This window comes from Haemorhous mexicanus, chromosome 5 (genome assembly GCF_027477595.1).
Source record: "Haemorhous mexicanus isolate bHaeMex1 chromosome 5, bHaeMex1.pri, whole genome shotgun sequence".
Taxonomy (NCBI): Eukaryota; Metazoa; Chordata; class Aves; order Passeriformes; family Fringillidae; genus Haemorhous; species Haemorhous mexicanus.
In genome coordinates, this window is record NC_082345.1 from 15,461,987 (window position 1) to 15,483,636 (window position 21,650).

The 21,650-nt window shown below is 43.6% G+C and overlaps 1 protein-coding gene across 5 annotated transcripts in view; it reads right to left on the reverse strand.

Annotated features, from left to right (window-relative positions):
- The window catches only part of ITPR2 (inositol 1,4,5-trisphosphate receptor type 2), a 242,085-nt gene that overhangs the window by 18,229 nt on the left and 202,206 nt on the right, over window positions 1–21,650 (reverse strand). For all 5 annotated transcript variants that reach the window (XM_059846045.1, XM_059846044.1, XM_059846043.1 and 2 more), the window contains 7 exons: window positions 19,871–20,046; window positions 18,407–18,571; window positions 16,158–16,353; window positions 13,975–14,067; window positions 9,386–9,513; window positions 7,880–8,045; window positions 6,480–6,640 (listed from right to left, as the gene is read on the reverse strand). In XM_059846045.1, coding sequence (XP_059702028.1) covers window positions 6,480–6,640; window positions 7,880–8,045; window positions 9,386–9,513; window positions 13,975–14,067; window positions 16,158–16,353; window positions 18,407–18,571; window positions 19,871–20,046 — 1,085 coding nt within the window. The remainder of the gene's footprint in view (window positions 1–6,479; window positions 6,641–7,879; window positions 8,046–9,385; window positions 9,514–13,974; window positions 14,068–16,157; window positions 16,354–18,406; window positions 18,572–19,870; window positions 20,047–21,650) is intronic.

Consider the following 21,650-nt stretch of genomic DNA (forward strand, 5'->3'; position numbering starts at 1 on the left):
GTCTGGTGGACATCTGGGGGAGGAAACTCCTGGAATTGTCTGGGATGAATCACCAAAGTGCATGTGAAAAGCACAGGGAGTGTCTTCCCTAGATCCCAAGTGCCCATTCTGCAGCATTCATGCTACCTTGGATTGACATTTCTCTGCTTTAGGTCATTCTTTCTACCCATACAGTGTTTCGTGATCCTTGGATGTAATAAGAATATCTACAGAACTAGCAGAGAAAACTTTTACCTCCAAAATTCAAAAGGGTGACGGATAACACAATAGAAAAGAATTTTGGATGTAAGAACTTTTTTTCTTCCTTCTGCAAAGAAGCTTTATTTTAAGAGCAGAGGTCAACAGCCCTCTTAGTACATATAATTTTATTACATTCTTTGACAAAAATCGACGGCAGTAAAGAACAGCTTGTTCCACAAACCCCCATGCTGTTAGCATGCCTTCCCCTTTCTGCACAGTGCTTTTTCAGTCTCCACCTCTCCTGCCTGAATTTCCCTTGGAGCTGCCTCCCCTAGAAGCTCCATGTGGCCTGCTCAGGGATGGCCACTGACTCTGTCAGACATCAGGGGAGCACACCAGGGTCTGGCATTGGTGAAATGCCTTTTGCTCACTGAGAAACCCTGGAGCAACCTCCCCCAAGGTGTGAGGGGATGGGCAGGCAGCCTCCTGACCCACAGCTGTTGGGCTCTGTAGGTGCCCTTGGCTCACACCTTGGCTGTTTTGACACTCGGCTACGTCTGCTGGGGTTGGCTAAAATGAAAAAAATCCCCTTTGCAAGGTGTGCCAGGGACTGTACGCAAGCAGCTCTGGCTCCAGGAGGGAGCCTGTCCCCTCACCCTGCTCCTGTACCGGGGGGTCACAGCCTCATGGAGCAACTCTGGCCACGACCTGACCCCTGGGAGCAGCCAGGAGCTGCCATGGCTCACATCACACCTCCCCTCCCGAGGTGGGAACATGGCAAAAGGCAGAGCAGTGAGGCAGGAGAGAGGAGGGTGCCGAGGGAAAAGGGCTGGTGCTGCCCAGCACACAGCATGGGCAGAATGACAACTATTGTGAGGCTTCTCAATGGCTCATTTGGCATTATTCCCAGCACTGCTTTTCAATCTAACACCCACTTCTGGATATCTAATAGAAAAAGAAGGCAAAAGCATGAGGCTGGAGATAGGAAGAACAGAAACAACACCACCAGCTCAAAGAAGCACTAAATTCAGCTGAATTTTCAAAACTTCAGTATTTAAAAACAGCAAACAAAACAATCAGAATGTTTCAAAAGGGGAATGCATTTTTCCTTGTGACATGGCTAAATACTTCTTTTATTCAACAATTTAAAAGAAAAATAATAATGAAAAAAGCTGACACCTTCAAAATATTAAAAATAAAACAGTACAAATATTTTGTCACACGGCCAATCCCAGGTCATTGCTGTGCTTTTAAAAGAACTGAATCAGAAGACAATCGTTCAGAATTTCAGGCTGGTGTTGCTCAACCTATCTGTACTGCTTCCTCCCTGCCACATTGATGGGAATAAAAGGTTCATGGTCCCAGTGACCATAATGGAGAAAAGAACCTGTAATTTCCCAGCAAAGATTGCCTTGCTCTAGAGAGATGTCCAATTCTCTGCAGTATCCTTTACTCTTAGGAGCATAGGCTGGTTTTAGAGCATTTTTCATCTGACTGAGGAGTTACATAATTGCACAATTACACCCAATTACATAACTAGGGTAAATAAGTAATAATATAATTAGGTGCTGTAATTATGTAGTTATGACAGGTAGCACTAATGCTGATAAAAGCCATTATAAAACTTGCTAAGAACTGTGGACAAAGCACGTGAGAATGAAAGTTCCAGGGCTTTGTTTGCTGAAGTCTTTCGTTCTTTCAAAGGGAAAAATAACTAATTTAATTGCTAAGGCAGTAGCCTTTTACTTTTGCAAATGAATGGAGGTACAAATCATAAGCTAATTCATATCTCTGTTGAGCTGCAAAAAAATTCAGTAAATAATCACGTCCTTTTTTTTTAACATCCATATAACTATTTACAGCTTTCAAGGCTTGAGTAAAATATGTGTGTACAAATTACACCTCTGAAAAGAGAAGTACCAAAGTTTAGACATTAACCTTCATTGTTCCAGTTATCACATTAAACTGTCTCCTCTGACAAATGGACACAAGGAACATTCAAAGATTGCTGTATCAATGTAATACAAGTTATGTGCATCTCTGGGTTTGCTAGGGATGGTATTTCTGGTCAAATGGGCCAGATAAACAGGGTTGTTCTACAGGAATGAAAATTCAATAGGGGAATCATTCATGCAGGTTCTCAGTACAAACATAAGGCATGCAGCCAGGTTTTCAAAGTTTCTGTCTCTTCGGATATTGTATAATACCTGTCTGACTTTATAAAAGAGGCATGGAGAGCAAACAGATAATAAAACCTACTGCCCTGCTTTAATATTCATTAATATTTCACCCAATAACTGATAAAAGATAGTGTGCAAGAAGAAAGGGCAGCACTGGAAGAGCTGAAGTGCTTTATTCCCACCAATATCTCCATAAAGCTCGAGGTGTATAAACTGCGTTTTGCTTTAGAATACATTTTATGCTTAATGCTTTTTTCTAAATAGAAAAAAAACCCAGAAAAATTAATACCTTTCTTTATGAAAGCTGGATAGGTCCTGACTACTTCAATCACTGCTCAGAGCACTATGCTAAGCACTGAAGCAAACACAGAGCTTCTGGGGAAATCAAAATCACAGGGAACACCAGGAGTTTGCAGAGACAATGTCCACAGTCCACAGCAAGAAAGCAAAGAAGTGCTCTACCCCAAGGTCATCTGAGGCCAGAGACATGCAAGATAATGGGAATGCCTTGGAGCAAACCACCCCTGGAACAGAAATACAAGTGAACTTAGAAGTCTGCAAGAATCTTGCATTTGAGTGAGGGGTGTGTACAACAACACCCACATGTTTCTTTCCCCTTCCTGAGCTGAAAAACTGGAGAGGTGAACAGTGATGTGTAAATAATTCCCATCATTTTGGCAGCCTTTCAAATAACATTCCAAAGCAAGGAGACCACAGTATTCCTGTTTTTTTAATCTGTTGTGCTATCAGCATACCTTCCAAACAGATGATGCACTGTTTGCTGGACAAATGATACATAGAGAAGACCGAGAGTCACAAAGCAGACAGTAATATTTTTGGGCTCTGATGAGGGTGGGCAATAGAGAAAAGGACTATCAGAAATTGCAGATGCTTTTCCTGGTGCTTAGTTAATACTGATCATTATTCCAATGTTACTTTTTGCAATACTTTGTAAGACAGGAGTAGGCAAATGCAAATAATAATTGGTTCTTTACTGCAGTTGTAGGGACAGTGAGGATGATACTTGGAGCTAAACTCTACTTTCTGTTAAAGTTACTGCAGCATATTCCAAAATTTTGACCTACGTATATTGAAGGACTTGAAGACTGGATTTGGGCAGAAGTTCTCCTTAAGTGATTTGGCTGTGAAAAAACAGAATTCCATTAAATTCCACAGAATCCATTAAAGCTACAGAAGCAGCCATAGAAGATATTCCTGATCATAGCAATTAGAATGAAGAGAGTTCTTCCAGGAGTATGATTCACAGAGTTTTTTCAGCCATATTCTGTATAGTATGAAATATAAAATCTCATTCCACTTGTCCTTTTCAAAGAGGTCCTGAGACTGCCCTGCTATCCCAACCACCCATATTTATAAATATTTCCTGCAATCCCATACACCCCCAACAAGCCTTTTTCAGCAATGAGTCAATTCCATCAGCAAGTCCCTTGTGAAAAGTTAATTTCAAGTCTCTTTTCTGCCAGATCCTGACCAGGATATGCTCTCCTACCTGGGACTTGGTCACCTCTCCCAGCATCACAAGGGTGGTCACACAGCTTTCAGGCTGTCACAGAGTCTGAATCAGCTTATCTGTCTTCATGACAAAAGCCATGCTCAGGCTTAATTACTGCATGGAATGCAGCACATCTCACATGCCTGTGGTGTAATTCATTATTATCAGGCTGTGTTTGGGACACACCAAACACATTTGCTACAGCAGCTCATATGTCTGACAGCTGCCAAACTGCCTCAGAGTTTTCCTTTTGACTCTTCTTTTGGTCCTAAGCAAAGCTGTATCTCTAAATCTCTTCTTCCAGTCAAATATCATACTCCATTCCTGCAGTCAGATTATTTTCTTTAATTTCTTAGTATTCCTTGTAGCATGTCGCACACAGTAAATTCTCTGGCTCCAAGAGAAAGTGTCCTTTTTTTGTTCACTTAAGAAGTTCCAGTTGCTTTTGCTATGCAGCACATCTTCCCTGGATTTCATACTAGGAATTTAAACTACACAAAGGCACAACTACTAATCCCATACCAGACACTTGTAGTTTGTTCAACCATTTATTTCTCCTTTTTCTCCCACTCTACCATTATACTTTCATCCCATGTAAGCTTTACATTTCTTGATCCATAGGTACCTCTCCAGCATCCAAAATAACCTTTAACTGGAAAAAGAGAGCTTAATAATCCCAAAATCTGGATTACTGCTACCCACTTAAACTGCCAGCCTTCTGATTTAGAGGAACAGGGGCTTTGAGAAATCAGTGCAGTGCCTGGGGTCACGTGAGTTTTTGGTGCTTTTCTGTTTTAGATATTCAAAAAGAAGTTCCAGCCATTAACGCAGAAGTAAAATACATTAGTGAAGTACACATCAGAAAAGTCAAACCACTGCTTCCACAGGATGAATATACTTACTATGAATATTAATGTATCTCTTGGAATTAAACATTAATACTTAACATACATACCACAAACTTTTAAAATCCTACAAACATTGCAGGGAGAGGAAGAGAAGGAATGAATAAATGAGACAGGCCCCAGAGTCTGGTTCCAGAAATTAAAATGTACTTCTGACATAAGCTAAAATATTTCCATGGGTAACAGGACAACTTGCCGCTATGAATGCAATAGAGTCTACAAGGATTTCTTTTAGGTTTTCTACCTCACCCACCAAACTGCAGAAGTGTACATACATCACTGCCTACAGCATAAACACTCTGAGCTGGGCAATGAGACTGATGGTTCAAAATTGAAGGAAATAGGCTGTTCCTCTGCACCTGAGCACTGATTTCCCTCACCTGCCACGGCACCTTCCCTTCTAGTGGCAATAGCACTTACAAAAGCTCAATTTAACTGCAGCAATCAAGCATACACTCCTGTCTAAACACCACCATTTCCACTAATGTGAGTTCTTCAAGGTAAGCTCTGCATAAGCCTGCACAGTGCATGGCAGTCAGCTCTAATTTTAGCCTGCTCCCAATTAGGCACCTTGTCTAAACTAACCATTTGGGCTCTCAATAGAGTGAGAAAGGTGAGTCAGCCCAGCTATCCTGGACACCCATCTGAAGGCAGAATAAATAACCCAGCTTTCTGCACTGTCAAGGCAGAAAGGAGCTGGGATCGATTGTAACCTGGCACCTGACCTGACGACAGCTGAAGTGAAAGAAGAAGAATCTTCCCCTTGGCTAAACTGGGGACTAAAAGGCCACCCAGCACCTCAGTAATGAGGCTGGGTAGTATGTCCAGCCAAAGGCCTGATGAGGGATAGCAGGAGATAGTCTTGATAAGAAATGTGGCTCCAGAAGTGCAGAAACAGCGAAGCCTGATGCGCGCTTGGTTACAGCCTCCTCCAGGATTCAGACATATGCCAGCTCTTCAACCACAGAGCTTGGCACAGGCCCTGAGCACTGCAATACCTGCCAGCAAGTCCACAGGAAGAAAATGCTGCACCAGAATATCCCAGCAGGCAGGCAGAATTCCTCAAAAATGAAGCCCCAAGCCAGGCAGCCTCGATAATCCCTCCTCTCACTGAGCAGAACGAACCCTCTTTGGCAGCAGGCTGGAAACAAAGTGTAATCGAACACCTCTCTGGCCCAGCATCATCACATTTCTCCCTCTGAATCCAAGTACTCTCCCTGCTTCACAAGGCAGTTTCTGTGGCTCTTCAAATCCCTGTGGCTGCTCTGTTTGGTTTTTTCACTAGCTTGTTCAGAGCAGCCATGGGAGAAAAGCACCAGCCTTGAGCACTGACCCCACGTTTCAGTGTGCAGCAGGAGATGTTATTTTTCTGGATAGCAGCCCAGAGACACTGGACAAAGCTGGAGCAGCAGCAGATGTTATGATGCATGCTCTCCTGCCCCAGCTCTGCCTAATGAGGCATCATAACCCACAGAGCATGGGAGCACCGACACCAAACTGGAGACTGAGGCCTGCACCTTCATCTTTTTCATTATGTTTAAGGCCAGGGTTTTTTTGCAGACTAAGACATGTGAAAAGATCTTTAAAAACACAGATCGATGCCTCCTATTGTTCAGAGAGAGGGGAAAAGAAAGATATTCTCTGCCCTAGCTGCGAGGAGCATCTCTCAGTTGCATAAAGCACTTGCCCAAATTGACTTACCACAATCATTTGTGCCACGTAGCTCTCAGGGCCAGTGTATTCAGTTGGATCTTTAACTTTGACAAGAACTATAAAGTACAAATAATGCCACATGTTGTGTTCTGCCTTTATATGCTCCTCAAACGAAACGGTTTTGTTATCAAATTTGTCTCTCTCCAGTCCTGCAAAAAGAGAAGAACATAAAGCCAAAAAACAAACTTCAACAAAAAAATACACAAATCTGTTAAATATGTTAGAGAAGGGAACCTAACTTAATTTAAAGGATCATAAATTTGAAAGATCTTAATTTAAAAGCCATAACTGCTAGGCAAGAAATACCAGGCCAGAAAGCAGTCCTAACAGAAGTCTTTCAATGCAGCATTTATTCTCTTTTGTGATATTTCCTCTTAATAACAATAACAATATAATAAATATGTTACAGTTTTACAGAGCCTTCTATGCTGAGGGCCATAAAGTGTTTTACAAGTGTTGGCTCTGGCTCTTTCTAGATGTACACTGGGAAGCACATAGTGTGCAGTCCAGGCTCTGATCTTCCAAAGATTTATGCACACTTTTAGCATCAAACATATAAAGAGTCCCACTTAAGCTTCAGTGAGATTGTTTGTGGGCTTAAACCTGGCAGTGAGGGCGAGTCCCTGCAGCTCTGTTGTCACACAGTCTTTACAGAGCTGTAGTCATAAGAATTATTTTTTATTTTCCCCTATAATGGTCCAGATCTCTGAAGAATACCAGAAGTGAGGAAGGAGAGGAATCACCAGTGTTTGCCTCCCTGGATTTCCTGTCCACAGACACTAAAAACATGTAGTGCTCTGCACAGCATTCATCCCTGTCAGTACAACCACCATGGAAACAGCACCCAGCCTACAAAAAAGCAGGTGTCTGTGAAGTCCCCCAGGGAGTGAAGGTCTGCCCCTCTTTGTGAGTGCATTTCAAAATAAGTGTGATTTTCCGTGGGCTTTGTGGGAATGATTTCCACCAAACTCTTTTGTTCCCTGCTTCATATCACCTTCTGAAATGGACAGCTCTTGCTGATGCTCCCCCTCTGGAATGTCCTGTGCTGTGAAATAGAAGCTGCACTTTCATCTGCAGCAAGCTCTGAGAAAGAGAGTTAGCAGCTGCCCCATCTCCATTACTGGTGATGATGCAAGCATGAGACACAGCTCTTCTGCCTCAGATTCTGGGTGGAGACTGTGAAGCCACTTCTCAGCAAAGCTAGCTTTTGATTCATAAACCAAATCTGTCTCCTACTGAGAGGGAAGAAATTTGGAATCAGCCCCTGGAATTTTTACAGTTTCCTTGTAGAAGATAACCACACCTGGGGTCCAAGCTTTATTTATTGAGGACAAGTTCATTTTCACTCTTTTCACCCTCAAATATCTCAAGAGATCAGTAACACCTACCACAGATAAAACAGGTGGTCTTCAGTATCTCCTCCTTTTTCTGCTTTTCACTCCTGAGATCAGCAAATGTATCAATGATGACTCCAAAGATCAGGTTGAGAACAATAATTATGACAATGAAGTAAAACAGAAGATCATAAACAACTCGTGCAGCAAACAAGGGCTCCTGCAATAGAAAGGTTGCAATAAGGTATAAAAATAGCACAAATCTAAAATATTAAACAACATTTTCACATTAGCTCAAGCAAAGCTACGGTTCTTTCTTTTCATATGCCAAATTCTGCTAGCCTTACTCACAGGACTAGGGAGGGACTACCCAAGTCCTTTTCTTCACCATGATAGAAACCTGAAGTCACCCAATTGCTCGTTTCCCACACATTCACAGGAATAACAGCACTACCCTTTGTGAAGTGCGTCAATATAATTAGCATTAAAGAGCTGCTAAGTGGCAAGGGTCAATTTCAAAGGGCACTTTGAAAGTCTGTAAGTGCTTACAGACTCCACTGGGGATAAATTTTGGCTCCTGCAGAACCTCCCAGTCTGTGAGACAGGATATAGACTCCTACAACCAGCACAGGGAGCTCTTCCATCCAGATCTGAGCTGTCTCGGGGCTCTTGCAAGCCCTGCTGAGATCCTTTATCCTGAATTTATTTATAACATATATGGTGTGGTTCATCAAGCAAAGTGCTGCTAGATTGCCTTTATTTGTGATGTTCTTTTTGAACCTAAATAAAAATGCATGAAACCACCCAAATATTAAGGGAGGTCCTTAAATGAACTGCATTTTTAAGGAAACTTCTGGAGGAGAAAATATGCCACAACAGATTAAATTCTGGTTTGATCTTCATGCTGGTTGAGTACAAGTAAACAACAGGACCTATTCCAGGGCAGGTGCCATGCTGAATATAAACTAAAATGTCCAGGTGGAACCTCCTGGGCTCAGTCCCTGCCCATTCCTCTGGTGCCATTGCTGGGCCCCTGGAGCAGAGCCTGGGCCCTGCTTGGAGCCCTCCCTGCAGACAGGGACACCCAGGGCTGAGGGCCCCTCTCAGCCAGGGCTCCTCTCCAGGCTGGACAGCCCCAGCTCCCTCAGCCTTTCCCTGACAGAGATGCTCCAGGCCCTAAATCATCTCTGCAGCCTCCACTGGCCCCAATCCAGGAATTCCCTGTCTCTCCCATGCTGAGGAGCCCAAGACTGGACACAGCACTCCAGATGTGCCTCCCAGGGCTGACTTCTTAGCAGTTCTTTGAAGGTTATGATATTCTGCATTTTTCCAGAAGTGGTAAACAACTACCTAGAAATCCTTTCTTCAAGCATCATCATCACACCAAGCCTAGCTCTTCCCATTAAATATCCCATCTGGGATCTAAAAATCACATGAATTAATCAACTGTGTGACATGAGATCAGACTAGATACAAACACTGTCTATAACCTCCAAAAATTGACTTTGGCATTCATGAGATGCACAGGGAGTAATGCATTTCCTGAGCCAAAACACTCACATCTTTGGAAGGCTTTCTGAGCACGTCTCCCACACCACCACCATTGCGCAGGCCTTGGTTTAACACGGTCACAATGCACATGAGCAGGGTGTCACAGGTCCTTTCTAGTCCATCTTCCTCTTCTTCACCTGCAAACAGGAACCACAGCACCAAGCAATCACTCATCAAACAAAGCCACAATTCTGTGTGAGAAAGCAACTGCAAGGCACATCTGCCTCTCGCATTTCTCATGCAGAACCTCATTGATCATTCCCACCCATGTGCACATCCCTGCTGGTGACATACTTAGGCACATCAGGCACACTTAGCCTGAAGAGAGATGGAGAAAATCACAAGCAGGGCTCCCACCAGAGCTGTTAATGACCCAGAGCCACCAACTCTGCTCATGGGAGCACCCCTTCTCCTTGCAGTCCTCCCACTGCTTTTCCAGTGGGCCCCCTAAAAAGACAGCATAGACAAGAAGCAATATAAACAGAGAATTAGAAGCACATTTGTAAAAGGATTGCCTTCCTGTGAAATCATTCCTCTACCTAGCCATGTAGAAGCCAAGTCATGTTAGCATTTCAAACCATTAAGGAGAGGCTGGCTTTTGTTTGAGTCAGTCTGTCCGTGATCTTTCCACCAGCACACATGCCCAAGCACAGGTCTGACAGACATTAAATGAAAGGCTCTCCCTGGCCTCAGCCTGAAAACTTGGATTCTGTTCTTATCTGTGCTGCAGAGCTGCTGTGTGGTTTTGGCCAAGCCACAGAGGGTACTATTGTACAGGAGATATTTGAACGTGCAGAGGAGCTGGGCTGGAACACCAAACCCCAGGGGGACTTGGTCCACCTTGGCCAGAGTCCCTCCCATCACATACTCACTGCTTCCACAGCCTCCCTTTGAAGAGCCCTGCCTGAGCTGTTCCCTGTGTCCTGCTGGCCTGTGCTGAAGGGTCAGGGCTGTGACTGCCATTCCTCCTGCCTTCCTTCCTCTTCAGGGACACGCTTGCTTGGGGGGGAAGGCAGCGACTCACACTCGCTGTGCTCCATGCACTCATTGTAACAGAGTTTAATACATAACAACATCCTGCTGTGAGAGCTGACTGAAACACATATTTAACATCCCCAAACCACCACATCTGGGCCACTGAGATAGACTCTGATAAATTGAATTGACTGCAAGCACTCACATTGCAGACAAGTAATTTGGATTTAAATTTAATTTTGGATTTGGGTTCCCAGATTGTGGTGCATGTATCCTGGCTGGGATAGGCAGGACAGCGCTGGTGTCTGCTGCTTTTGCCACCACTGCTTCTGCTTCACAGGCAAATTAAATGAGAAAGAACTCCCTACTGAGGGAACTTTGAGCAAAAAGAAAAGCAAAAGCAGACATCAGGACAGACTTCCCTGTTAAACTATATGGTCATTACAGACAGTACTCCCACAAATAATCCTGGATTTAAAAATAACTGCTTAAATATTGAAACTGAAAGGATTGAAACAAGAAACCTTTTCTATCCTGTCATACCTAGATTTTTTTTACTAGCACAGTGATGTTATTCATACCAACTAATCTTTGCTGTTGTATCCTGCTATTATTCCCTCCTTTCAAACAATACTCCATCTTTTTTTTTTTTTTTTTTTTTTGCTTGAGAAGGAGACCATCCACAAAATAAATAAAAAGCCTTCAAAAAAGCCACAGCTTCTATTTCTTTTAGGCAACTACAATATTTTCTCTGTTCACAAGACCAGACTCAGGTGCTGGAAGTGGCAGATGATCAGATTCTGGTGAACAGAGAGGATAATCCGGGGCTGAGAATTGAAGAGGGAATTATCTACCAGCAGCCCTAACACCCAACTCTCCCTGTCCACTGAGATGCTAATTCAGAGCAAGCCAGGCTTCAGAGAAAAAGATACATCACCTTGTACATCTTGCAACACAGAACATCAGCATCCCAGCCAGAAAAGCTCCCAGAAAAGCAAGCTCAGGTTGCAAGATCTTTGCCAGAGAGCCAGACAGCCCAAAGTTGGCAGAAACCTCTAGTGCAGCAATGTAGGCTGTGGGGAATGTACAGACATCATTTTTGCTGTTCTATTCCACTCCCAGATGTGGAGCTGCCTTCAAGCTGGGAGCCAGGCAACCCTACAGGCACATGTTCTGCCTCAGCTGTCTGCTCTCAATGCTCTCCAGCATTCACAGTGCAGGCTCAGCCCCTCTAGGCAGCAGCTATGCCCATACTTGAAAGAAAGGAGTGGATCTGTAGAGTGCATTTTTGTTAAGGACCCAATATTGACATTAATGAGGTTCAGGGGGTGTTATTTGCAAGCAGTTCCACCCTGGATAGTGGCTTGTGAGGGTCTGGATAGCATTAGCCAGGCCATCTTCTGATTAAATATAATTCAGGCAAAACAGGTTAAGTGCTAAGACTGCCCCACAATGTTAATCACAGGGTAACAGGGAGATTTACTTAAAAAATCCTCATCTGATGGCCCACAGCTGCCTGGGCCACACAAGCACATCAGGTGAGACACACCTGTGCCCATGTGGATCCAGCAGAACTTGCACAGGGCAGGACCAGGCCTGGCAGTGGCATGGCTCTTTGGAAATATCCCATTTTACAGACAGGCATCTGTGCACCTTTCTAGCACAGGTTTTTATGGGCTGCAGAGGAGGAGGAGGTATGTACTGTAGGATGTGAACTTCCTTTAAGTGATCAGGGACTTCACCAGGCATAGACTGAAGTGCTATGGAAATGTCTTTGGAGTGGAGAGAGGGAGACTCCGAGGCAGAAGAGATGAAGTATTTTCATGCTGACAGCCCAGAGCAGCAGTGAGCAGCAGGCTGCAGAGAGGGGAGGCTCCCTGGGCACCCCACACTGCCTCCCCAGGGAGCTCCCTCACCTGGAAGAGCAATGACTGGGCACAGGCTCCACCAGTGAAACCCAAGGAAGAAACAGAGTGCCATCAGAAGAAGAAACGATCAGCAGTGATCTGATCTGAAAAGCAATGTAATTCCTGTCTCACTCGGAACCTGAGATGCTACTGAGAACATTTTCTCTCTCCCACACACAGCTGTGGACTTCTCTGGTGCTGCAATGTGAAACTCCCCAAATCTCACAGAATCATAGCACCGTTAAAGCTGGAAGAGACCTCTGAGACCGAGTCCAACCACTCACCCAACCATGCCATGTCCCCCACTAAACCACATCCCGAGTTCCCCATCCCCACAGCTTTTGAACAGTTCCAGGGATGGTGATCTCATGCCTTTGCATTCCACCACGCTCATACTTTTGCCAGAGAGGAAATCTGTCCCAGGAAAAGACAGAAAGTAGAACAGTTCTTTTGACCAGGTGGCTAAGGTGAGCAAAACTGCTCTTGCTGAATGTTGGTGGGTTTTAATGATATGGCACAAATAAAGTCTCTTCAAGATTAAGTAAGAGTGCACTTAGATGTTTTGTCAGTCCTCTTTCATTATGGTTTGATTTTAAAGGAGCAGTACCCAAACAATGAGAAATGTGAGATTTCTATCATTTAAAGAGCTTGGCAAAAGCCATACTGCATCTTTTTTGACTGATTGATTACTCTTTGAATGCAGCAGCTTTGCCAATAGCTCTTAGACTGTTTTCTCTATCTAGCCAGACAGCTTCCCATGTTGTTTATGAGGCCTGTTTACACACCAGCTGGGGAGAAAAAGCCTGCTTTTATAGCCCTCTCCCTGAAGGCTTTGATCCTAAAAACTCAAAAATTAGTGGAAGAATAAAGCTTATGAAACAACATTATACTGGCACACAGTAAGGGACCATTTATGTCCTCACTCTCAGCCTCCAGCAACCACAGGCAACTGTGGCAATAAATACTTTGAGCCTGCAGATCATCCCTGTGCACACACCTCCACTCCAAAGGCCACAACACATCAAACCAAACTTAAGACCTGCAATGAAACACCAGCCACCTCAACTAGACCGTGCCCCATGGGAACAGGGGAGACAGACAGACATGTGGGCCTGGATCTGGGTTCCTAGGTCTTCTGGCTACAATACAGCCTTGGCCCAGCTGCATATAGAAAAAATACACAGAAGCTTGCTGATAGATATGCTCTGCCATGAAAATGAATTTCTGTGCTCCTAACTGGATCTACCAGTGTGTGCAGGTGAGGATGCTGCAGACAAGCTGCTTCTCTCTGCTAAGTCACTTGGCAAGAAGCAACCTGTACATTCAAGCATAATGATTCAGCAAGCTCTTTTAATAACAAAATTAATGTCAGTGCATTTGGAAATCAGGCGTGGGAAGCACTCCCATTAACAGCAAAGCTGCCAACTAAGCTCCAAGCCTTGCAGAAGTTGAGTACTTCTGACTCACAAGAGTCATTGCCACTTCTCACACCAGCAGAAGTCCCTGCAACAGCAACACAAAGATCAGAGAATCACAGAACCACAGGTCTGGGTTGGAAGGGACCTCAAAGATCATCTCATTCCAGCCCTCTGCCATGGGTAGGGGCACCTTCCACTAGACCAGGCTGCTCCAAGCCCCATCCAACCTGGCCTTGAACATTTCCAGGGATCCCTTGGCTCTAAGTGATCATCGGTCTGAGGGAAGTTCTGTACTGACCTGGGTTAAGAGCTGGGATGCTCGTGGAACAGTTCTCCTTTGCACAGGCTCCCATCATTGATGTCAGGGTTGTAGTGGGAACTTCACCAATACCTGTGGAAAAAGCAGGATGTTGACAAAAAGACAGACACTACATTGATGCTAAGTTTTAAATCATTATTTCCTAGGAGCGAAGCACCAGGTTGGAGAGTTAAGAAGGGAAAACAGAACAAATTACACCAGCGATTCCTCCCTCCTTGAAAGATTCTGCCTCAACAGCTCAAAGCAATCACAATGAACAAAAACACAGTTTTATATTTACTGTATATCACAGCTATTCCCATTTCATCTCCTGAAATTAATGAATCTACATCAAATGCGGCTGCTTCTGGTGAGCACAAAATATATTCAAAGCAAGAAACAACTGTCAGATATGAAAATAATGTCAGTTTTAAAAACCATTAGATAAATTATTCACAAAAGCTGACAAGAAGGACACCAAGCTGACATTCAGTTATCCTGAATGTAGAATATTTAAGGGTTTTCAAGGATTATAACACAGTTTGGTACTCATTTGTAAATATGTATGGGTTTGTGTAAAACACTAATTTAACATTCCCAAAGTGGTAAATGTGTACATCAGCTTGATTTTATCAAACCAATTTTCTCTTGTGCACCTTCAACAATTTTCTGCATTTCAAATTAGAGATATGAAAAGGTTTAAGGAGAAAAAAATGAAGGCAAAACTACACAACAAAATAACAGCCTATGACAGTATGTGTAATGCAGAAAACATGCACTTTAACTTACTCTTTCTGCTACTTTATAAAGAAAAAATTTAAAGCACTTGTCCTGGGAAGCATAATGTTCCACCAACATGCAGTCAGCATATTTTCTTGATGAGTTTTTGATCAGAAATGGCAATGTATGAAGCCAGCAAGAACATACCCGCACCACAAAAATCTGCCAAGAGCTCAACAGAAGCAACACAAACACACAGGAGCTGCTGCCCTGGATCAGACCAGAGCAGTGTGTAGCCTGTTCTATCAAGATGGTCACAACTATGTTTCAAAGTGAAACTTCACACCTTAAGTTCTGTCCCAAAAATGATTGGTAAGTCAAATATAAGCCAATTTAGCCCCTAATGGATGATCAGTGGTAGAAAAAAATTTAAAAATTTACAAAAAAATCACAGTATGTTAAAGAAATCTGTCAGGTTCCTTTTTTTTCATATGGTTTTGAACCAGCTGTGGAAATACGCCAGGCCCATGAGTCTTGAATGACCTTTGCCTTGTTTGTGAGCTTTAAACCCTGGAAAAACAACTTCAGGGAAAGGCTGGCAAACACTGAGTGCACACAGCCCCAGCTGGGTTCCACCAGTTCTGTGCTTGTGTACAGGTCTGAAGAGCTCAGCATTTGGGAAAATCATGCCTCGAGGAATTTAATCAGCAGCTATTCTCAAGTATTTCTCTGTGGCCAGTTGTTACTCCCCTGCCCATGCTCCCAGCAGGCTGGTTGGCAGCACACACAAAGCCCTCAACAGACCAGACCTGGCTCTTTTCTAGCAAAGCAAGTTTGTAACTCTCTATTCGCTTTGCCAAACTCTCTCATTCCAGAAAGCTGAAATCCTGGCCTTTTTAAAACTGGTTCCAAACCTCCCAATGACTTTACTGAAGCCAGGATTACACACTAACCATGGCAATCATGAAATTCACATTGAATTTAAAGGATGAATCAGTAGAAATGTGGATTCTGTAATAAATTTCTGCTGGATGAAGCTTAAAAAGTAATGAAATGAATACAGCTAATGAACATGTTAAGATCATATGCCTCATACAGTACACAGAAATTACTGTGAGCTGCTTTTAATGTGGGATGAGAACCAATACAATCCACTTGGAGCTGCTTTTCACTTAGGAAGATATTTAGGAAATTTTTTTTTTTTAATGTTATCACAAGTTTGTGAAGCAAACATGATAAATCAAATGTGTTAGATTTTATTTCAACAAATAAGCCCAGACTAAAACAACCCTATACACATTAAATTTTACACAGAGACTTAATTGAGTTCTAAGGTATATGGAATAAGTTCTGCTCTCATGCAGGCACAAATACAGAAGTTTGACGTCCTCAGATGAAGAGTTAGATTAGGCAGACAGAAAAAGGGATTTGTCAGAAGCAAATTTTAATGTAAAAAACAATACCTGCAGCAGGGGTCCTGATTTTCAACCTGTCAACCTCCATGATAAAGTCATCCTTCAGGAAGAGGAAGCCAATGATGGAGAAGAGATAAACCAGGATGAGAGCAAGCACTGCAGTGAGGATAATTGAACGGCCATTCCGGGTAACACTTTTTATCACATTTAGCAATGTCTCCTCCCTGTACACCAGATCAAACAGCTGGCAGAGAGTAGAGGAAAAATGAATACAAATGAGGCAATATATAGATGCTACATAGGAAAACAATCTGAACTATTGAAACATGCATCAAGCCATGTTCTACATTCTCAGCTTCACAGACTCACATTGATCTCAGTGAGAGCTGGTCATGCTTATAGAGGAGGAAATCTAGCACAGAACTTTAAATTTTAAAATAATTTATAGCAAAATCCACAAAATATATTTGAACCTGATTCAAAGACGGACAACACCTACCATCAAGATCTATTGTTTCCCCATGTTTAAAACCAGGCTAGATTAAAATTTAAACAGTGTCTTCATACTATGGATCTATATCTACAAAGTAATTTTTCATGTTATCTGTCATCTGACAAACATGCACAGGCTGCAACCAAAAAATGCACTCATACATGTAAGTGATTACATATTTGTAAACTTTCTTTGAGCTCATGGCATCATATAAAAGTCACATGAACAAGGACTGGGGCCACCTCTTCTTAGGACAAAGTTTAATTAATGCCACTGTTTGTATAAGACTAGAAACTTCTATTCTTCTCTACCCTGCACTATATGGTTTCCTGGTATTTAACTTTAAGGAAAACTATATATTAAGATAATACTGCTTTACATGTCAAAAGCCTAAACCAGCAATTAAACGTGACAGGAGTTTTACAAGAACCTTTAACTTTTTTTTCTCCTACAATTTTCTTGGTGTTCTATAGTGCTTTGAACCTTATCTATAATGTATGTATTTCTACTTCAAAACACTCAGATTACAGACATAAAGTGACACACTATGATTTATCAAAATGCTCCACAGAAGAAGGTTTTAGCCACAATTTATAGGACCTGAAATTGACAGCCTTGTGAAAGGATTAATAATAAAGAAAGAGGGGAGACAGTTATGAACAAATATTAGTTTAGACTACATCCACTACTAGGAGAACACCTGGAAGCAACCTGGGTACATGGATAAAGTCCATGAATCATGGACATTGGTCAATAGCAGTCACTGAAAAAAATTAAGTACATAAAATGTTTCTTAAGCTGCTTGACACTTTACAAAGTATTTTAAGACAGAGATCACATAACTCATTGAAAGAAGAGCAAGTAATTTGTGTATTTTTTAAGCTGGAGAGTTACATCCATTTCAAGAGGGTCCTACAGCCACAGCCACAATCTTGGCTCCTTAGAAATCTTCCCAAACTTTGAAGCAGACTTTAGTGTCAAAATCTGGAAAGTCTGACTTCAACAGGAGCTCTATCAGAGTTAGCACTGAACTCCCGAAAATTTTAGTGTGCTTAACACATCTTTGAAATGCTGGGAGTTCACCACTATTCAGGAAGCTGAGAAAAAATACAGCAGGAAAGGTAATGACCACAATTTAGTCAGCGTCCCTACAAGTTCCACATGCTCCACTAGAGAGCAAAAGGATTAGCAAACAAGAGCAGTGAAACACCTTTTACTGCTACTCAGCATGAAGGGAGCAGTTAGTGGAGTTTAGCATAATTCTGAGTGATTCATTTTCGCTGCACCTGTACCACGTTATTAAAAGGCATTCCATCTGGATAATGGCAACAAAAGAAAATGAAGTGGGATACATTTCAAGTGATGAATCTTTCTGCTACACCAAAGGCATGCCATCCCCATTCCCAAGTAATTTGTTAAAAATATACTGGGGATGAGGAATGGGATCCTTTGGTACAGATATGATGCACACACCTCTGGACAACTGCCCCTGAAATGTTAGCATTGACAGAAGACACAGGAATGGTGGACACAGAATATGGAGAAAGCTGGGAAAAAGGAGTGGGCCGGGTGATGATTGTTTGAGAAGAAAGGAGCAAACTTTCAGCTCTAAAACAGATAAAATAAGTCCTAACAGAAACAGGTTCTAATAAAAACAGCAGCTCCTAAGGGGCAGCAACACAACGGCATGCTAAAAATACACATGATTTGGCTTGATTGTCAGGAAGAAATTGAAGACAGCTGCACGGGTAACGGTATTTTCTATTTTTGCAAAGTTTTCCCCTCCACAGCAGCATGTACTTACCAGGAAGCTGTAGAAGAACTCGTGCACACAGAGGCCCAGCATGCAGACCAGGACATAAGCCACATGGTAGAGAAAAGCCATGTCCATGATGACGGCTCTGTAGCCACGGGTGAAGGTCCCACGGTTCCCAACAAAGCTCACCAGGAACACGATTTTGTTACAGAGCTGTGGGGGGAACAAAGGCTAGGTTTATGCCTCAGAAATATCCTGGTATTTATTGTCTGGGTTGCTGTCTACATAGGTTGGTTTGATTAAATGCACAACCTTTAAATAGCTGGAGTGAGGTGAGAGAAATCCAGCTTTGACAGCACACTGGGAATGAGCACATGAGGGTGAGTGGAAATACATCACCTCTCCAACACTGCACTGTGCCTCATCACATTTATTCCTATAACATTAGTGAATAGGTGGGCAGGGTTAATGTCACAAGGCATTAAAATCCAGCTGGGGAATGAACTCCCAACAATTCTGAGTTTAGACCTGAGACTATGTAAGAGCAGCTACACATGCTTCTAAAAGAGAAGAACAGTAACACAATAGAAAATGTGTGGGGGAGGGTGTGTGAGATCTATTTCCTTCAGATAGTGTCCTTCAATTTAAAATCCCTAAAAAACCCCCTCAGAACTGAGGACATTTTTGAAGTATAGCATTTTAACAACAGCATCAGATTCTCCATGGCTCCCGAGCTTTGCCTGCACACGAGCAGCAGTGCAGCAGTGAACAGGAAAGGGTCTCACCTCATCTCTCTGGCAGTCCAGGACAAGGAATGAGGACTCAACACAACTCCTTTGCTCCCAAATTTGACATGGACAAGTGCTGCTTACTTGCCTTTACCTTTGACTATATGTCTGGGTATTTTTCTGTATGTGAAATTCTCACATACAGAACTGGTGGCAAACAGCCCAATACTTCATGCTGGGGTGAATTAGAGCTGTAACAGTCAGGCAGAAATTTAAATAGATCTCTTGTGAGCACAACTGTGTATCTTACCAAGCTCAGTAAGCATGCAGACTTATTCATGGCTAAGTTAAGAGATCTGGTAAAGGGCTGAGAGAATTTTTAATTTTGGAAACTCTTTTCTTCCTGAAAGTATATTTAAGGTCTCAGAAACATTTCACAAATTTGTGTCAATAGTGCTGAGAGTATTGGTAGAGAAAATTTTTCTTTTAACATGAGAAAGTGTAGATTTTATTGCCCTTATGCAGCAATATTTCTTTAAGTTTCCTGTTGTTTTTGTTTTTAAAATATTTGCATATGCACAAAACTAAACCAACTTTTTTCTTAGCTTCCCACTTTGCTGACAGTGCTGTTTCAGGATGACTGGAAATTATTCTTTTTTTTTGGCTTAAACAATGAACCAGAAAAAGGTTTTTGCACAGCTCTAATCAAATTAGTTATTTAATAGGAGACCCTTAATATCTCTCCTTCTGAAAGGGAAATTCTGGTTGCTTTTGAAGTACTTACATTAGCAGCACCAAGGAGTATCAAGGTAGGACCGAGCCCTATAGTATATATAGACCTGAGAATAACAGACACCAAAAAGGGTCGAATGCCAACAGGCTTGGAGATGAAAAACAGCATTGCTGTGCAAAACGCCACTGCTATCCAGAGGAGCACGGAAAACAACGGTGAGAGCGTGCCTGTGCAGAGGAGAAAGGGAGATTTGAGAAAGGCATCTTTGGAGACTCCATTTTTCACCAAGAAACGGATCCAAAAGATCAATTCCTTTGCCAGCAGAGCTAACAAAAGCATGATTCATGCATTGCAACTGCTGACCACGGCTTGTCCTAATTGCAGCAGCAGCTATTATTCTCAGAGTATTGTTGCTTTTTGCACAGGTAATAATACGAGCAGCTAATGAAATTTCCATTAAAATCCAGGGAGTGCTCAGAGATGGAACAGTTTACCCTTCTCCTGGAGCAAGCCACTAATCAGCTCCCTTCTGCAGGGATCATTAGGGCCCCTTCAGTCTGATTCCATGATTGCTCAGCTACAGAAATAGCCGGTGCTGGGGGCAGCACAGCAAGTGGCAGCGCGCTGCACTGCCACGTTTCCAGCCGCGGCTCCCGAAAAAGCAACTCCCTTCCGAAGGGCCGCGGCTGTTCCGCGGGAGCCTCCGCCTCTGCAGGGCAGCGGAGCGCTGGGCACTGAGGGATCGGCCCGGGCAGAGAGCGGAGCGCTGGGCACAGCGGGATCGGCCCGGGCAGGGAGCGGGGCGCCGGGCACTGCGGGATCGGCCCGGGCAGGGAGCGGGGCGCCGAGCACTGCGGGATCGGCCCGGGCAGGGAGCGGGGCGCCGGGCACAGCGGGATCGGCCCGGGCAGGGAGCGGGGCGCCGGGCACTGCGGGATCGGCCCGGGCAGGGAGCGGGGCGCTGGGCACTGCGGGATCGGCCCGGGCAGGGAGCGGGGCGCTCGGCGGCCGCGCTCGGCTCCCGGGCACGCAGCGGGGCCCCGGGCCCGCCGCCTGCACTGCCAGTCCCTGCTGCTCTGCAAGATGCTGCCTCCAGGCGCTCCCCGAGCTTTGAGCGATGCCCCTGTTTTCCCTCTCCCCTCTGTTTAAAGCTCTGGAAACACACCATGCTGCTGTGATATAAAAAGCACATTCAGATCTCAGGGCACTGTCACACTTGTACACTGACTTCTATTGTTACGGGATGAACTGAGAGGTCAGTGACGGGGGAGAAGGGAATAGAAAATTTAGCTAGACTCACAATAGGAATCTCTTTGGCAACAGATACACAGCTGAGCAGCATCACTGGGATTGGAAAACAATGAGACGAGGCCCTAGCCTCAACATTCAGATGGCATCTGAACTTTTCCAAAGTTCAGGAGTGTTTCTATCCCTGGTGGGAGGTTGAAGGTCAGCTCCATGAGAGAACTTCTTTGCCAGCAAGATTTGGAAACTTTTAATGGATCCTAAAAAAAATTACTTTCAAGCCCATCTGAAAGACAAGGCCAAAGTTCTCTGTGGTTCTGTCACAAACCAGTTTTCCTTCTTCCCTACTGCAGGTCTAGCAATTTCACGTTGCAGAACCCACACCAGTACCATGTGCAGATAGGCACCCTGGAGGCAAGGAGTCTTCACAGAATCATGGTTTGAGTTGGAAGGGACCTCAAAGATCATCAATTTCCATTCTCCCTGCCATGGACAGGGACGCCTTCCACTATCCCAACTTGCTCAGAGCCCCATCCAACCTGGCCTTGGACACTTCCAGGGATGGCACAGCCATGGCTTCTCTGGG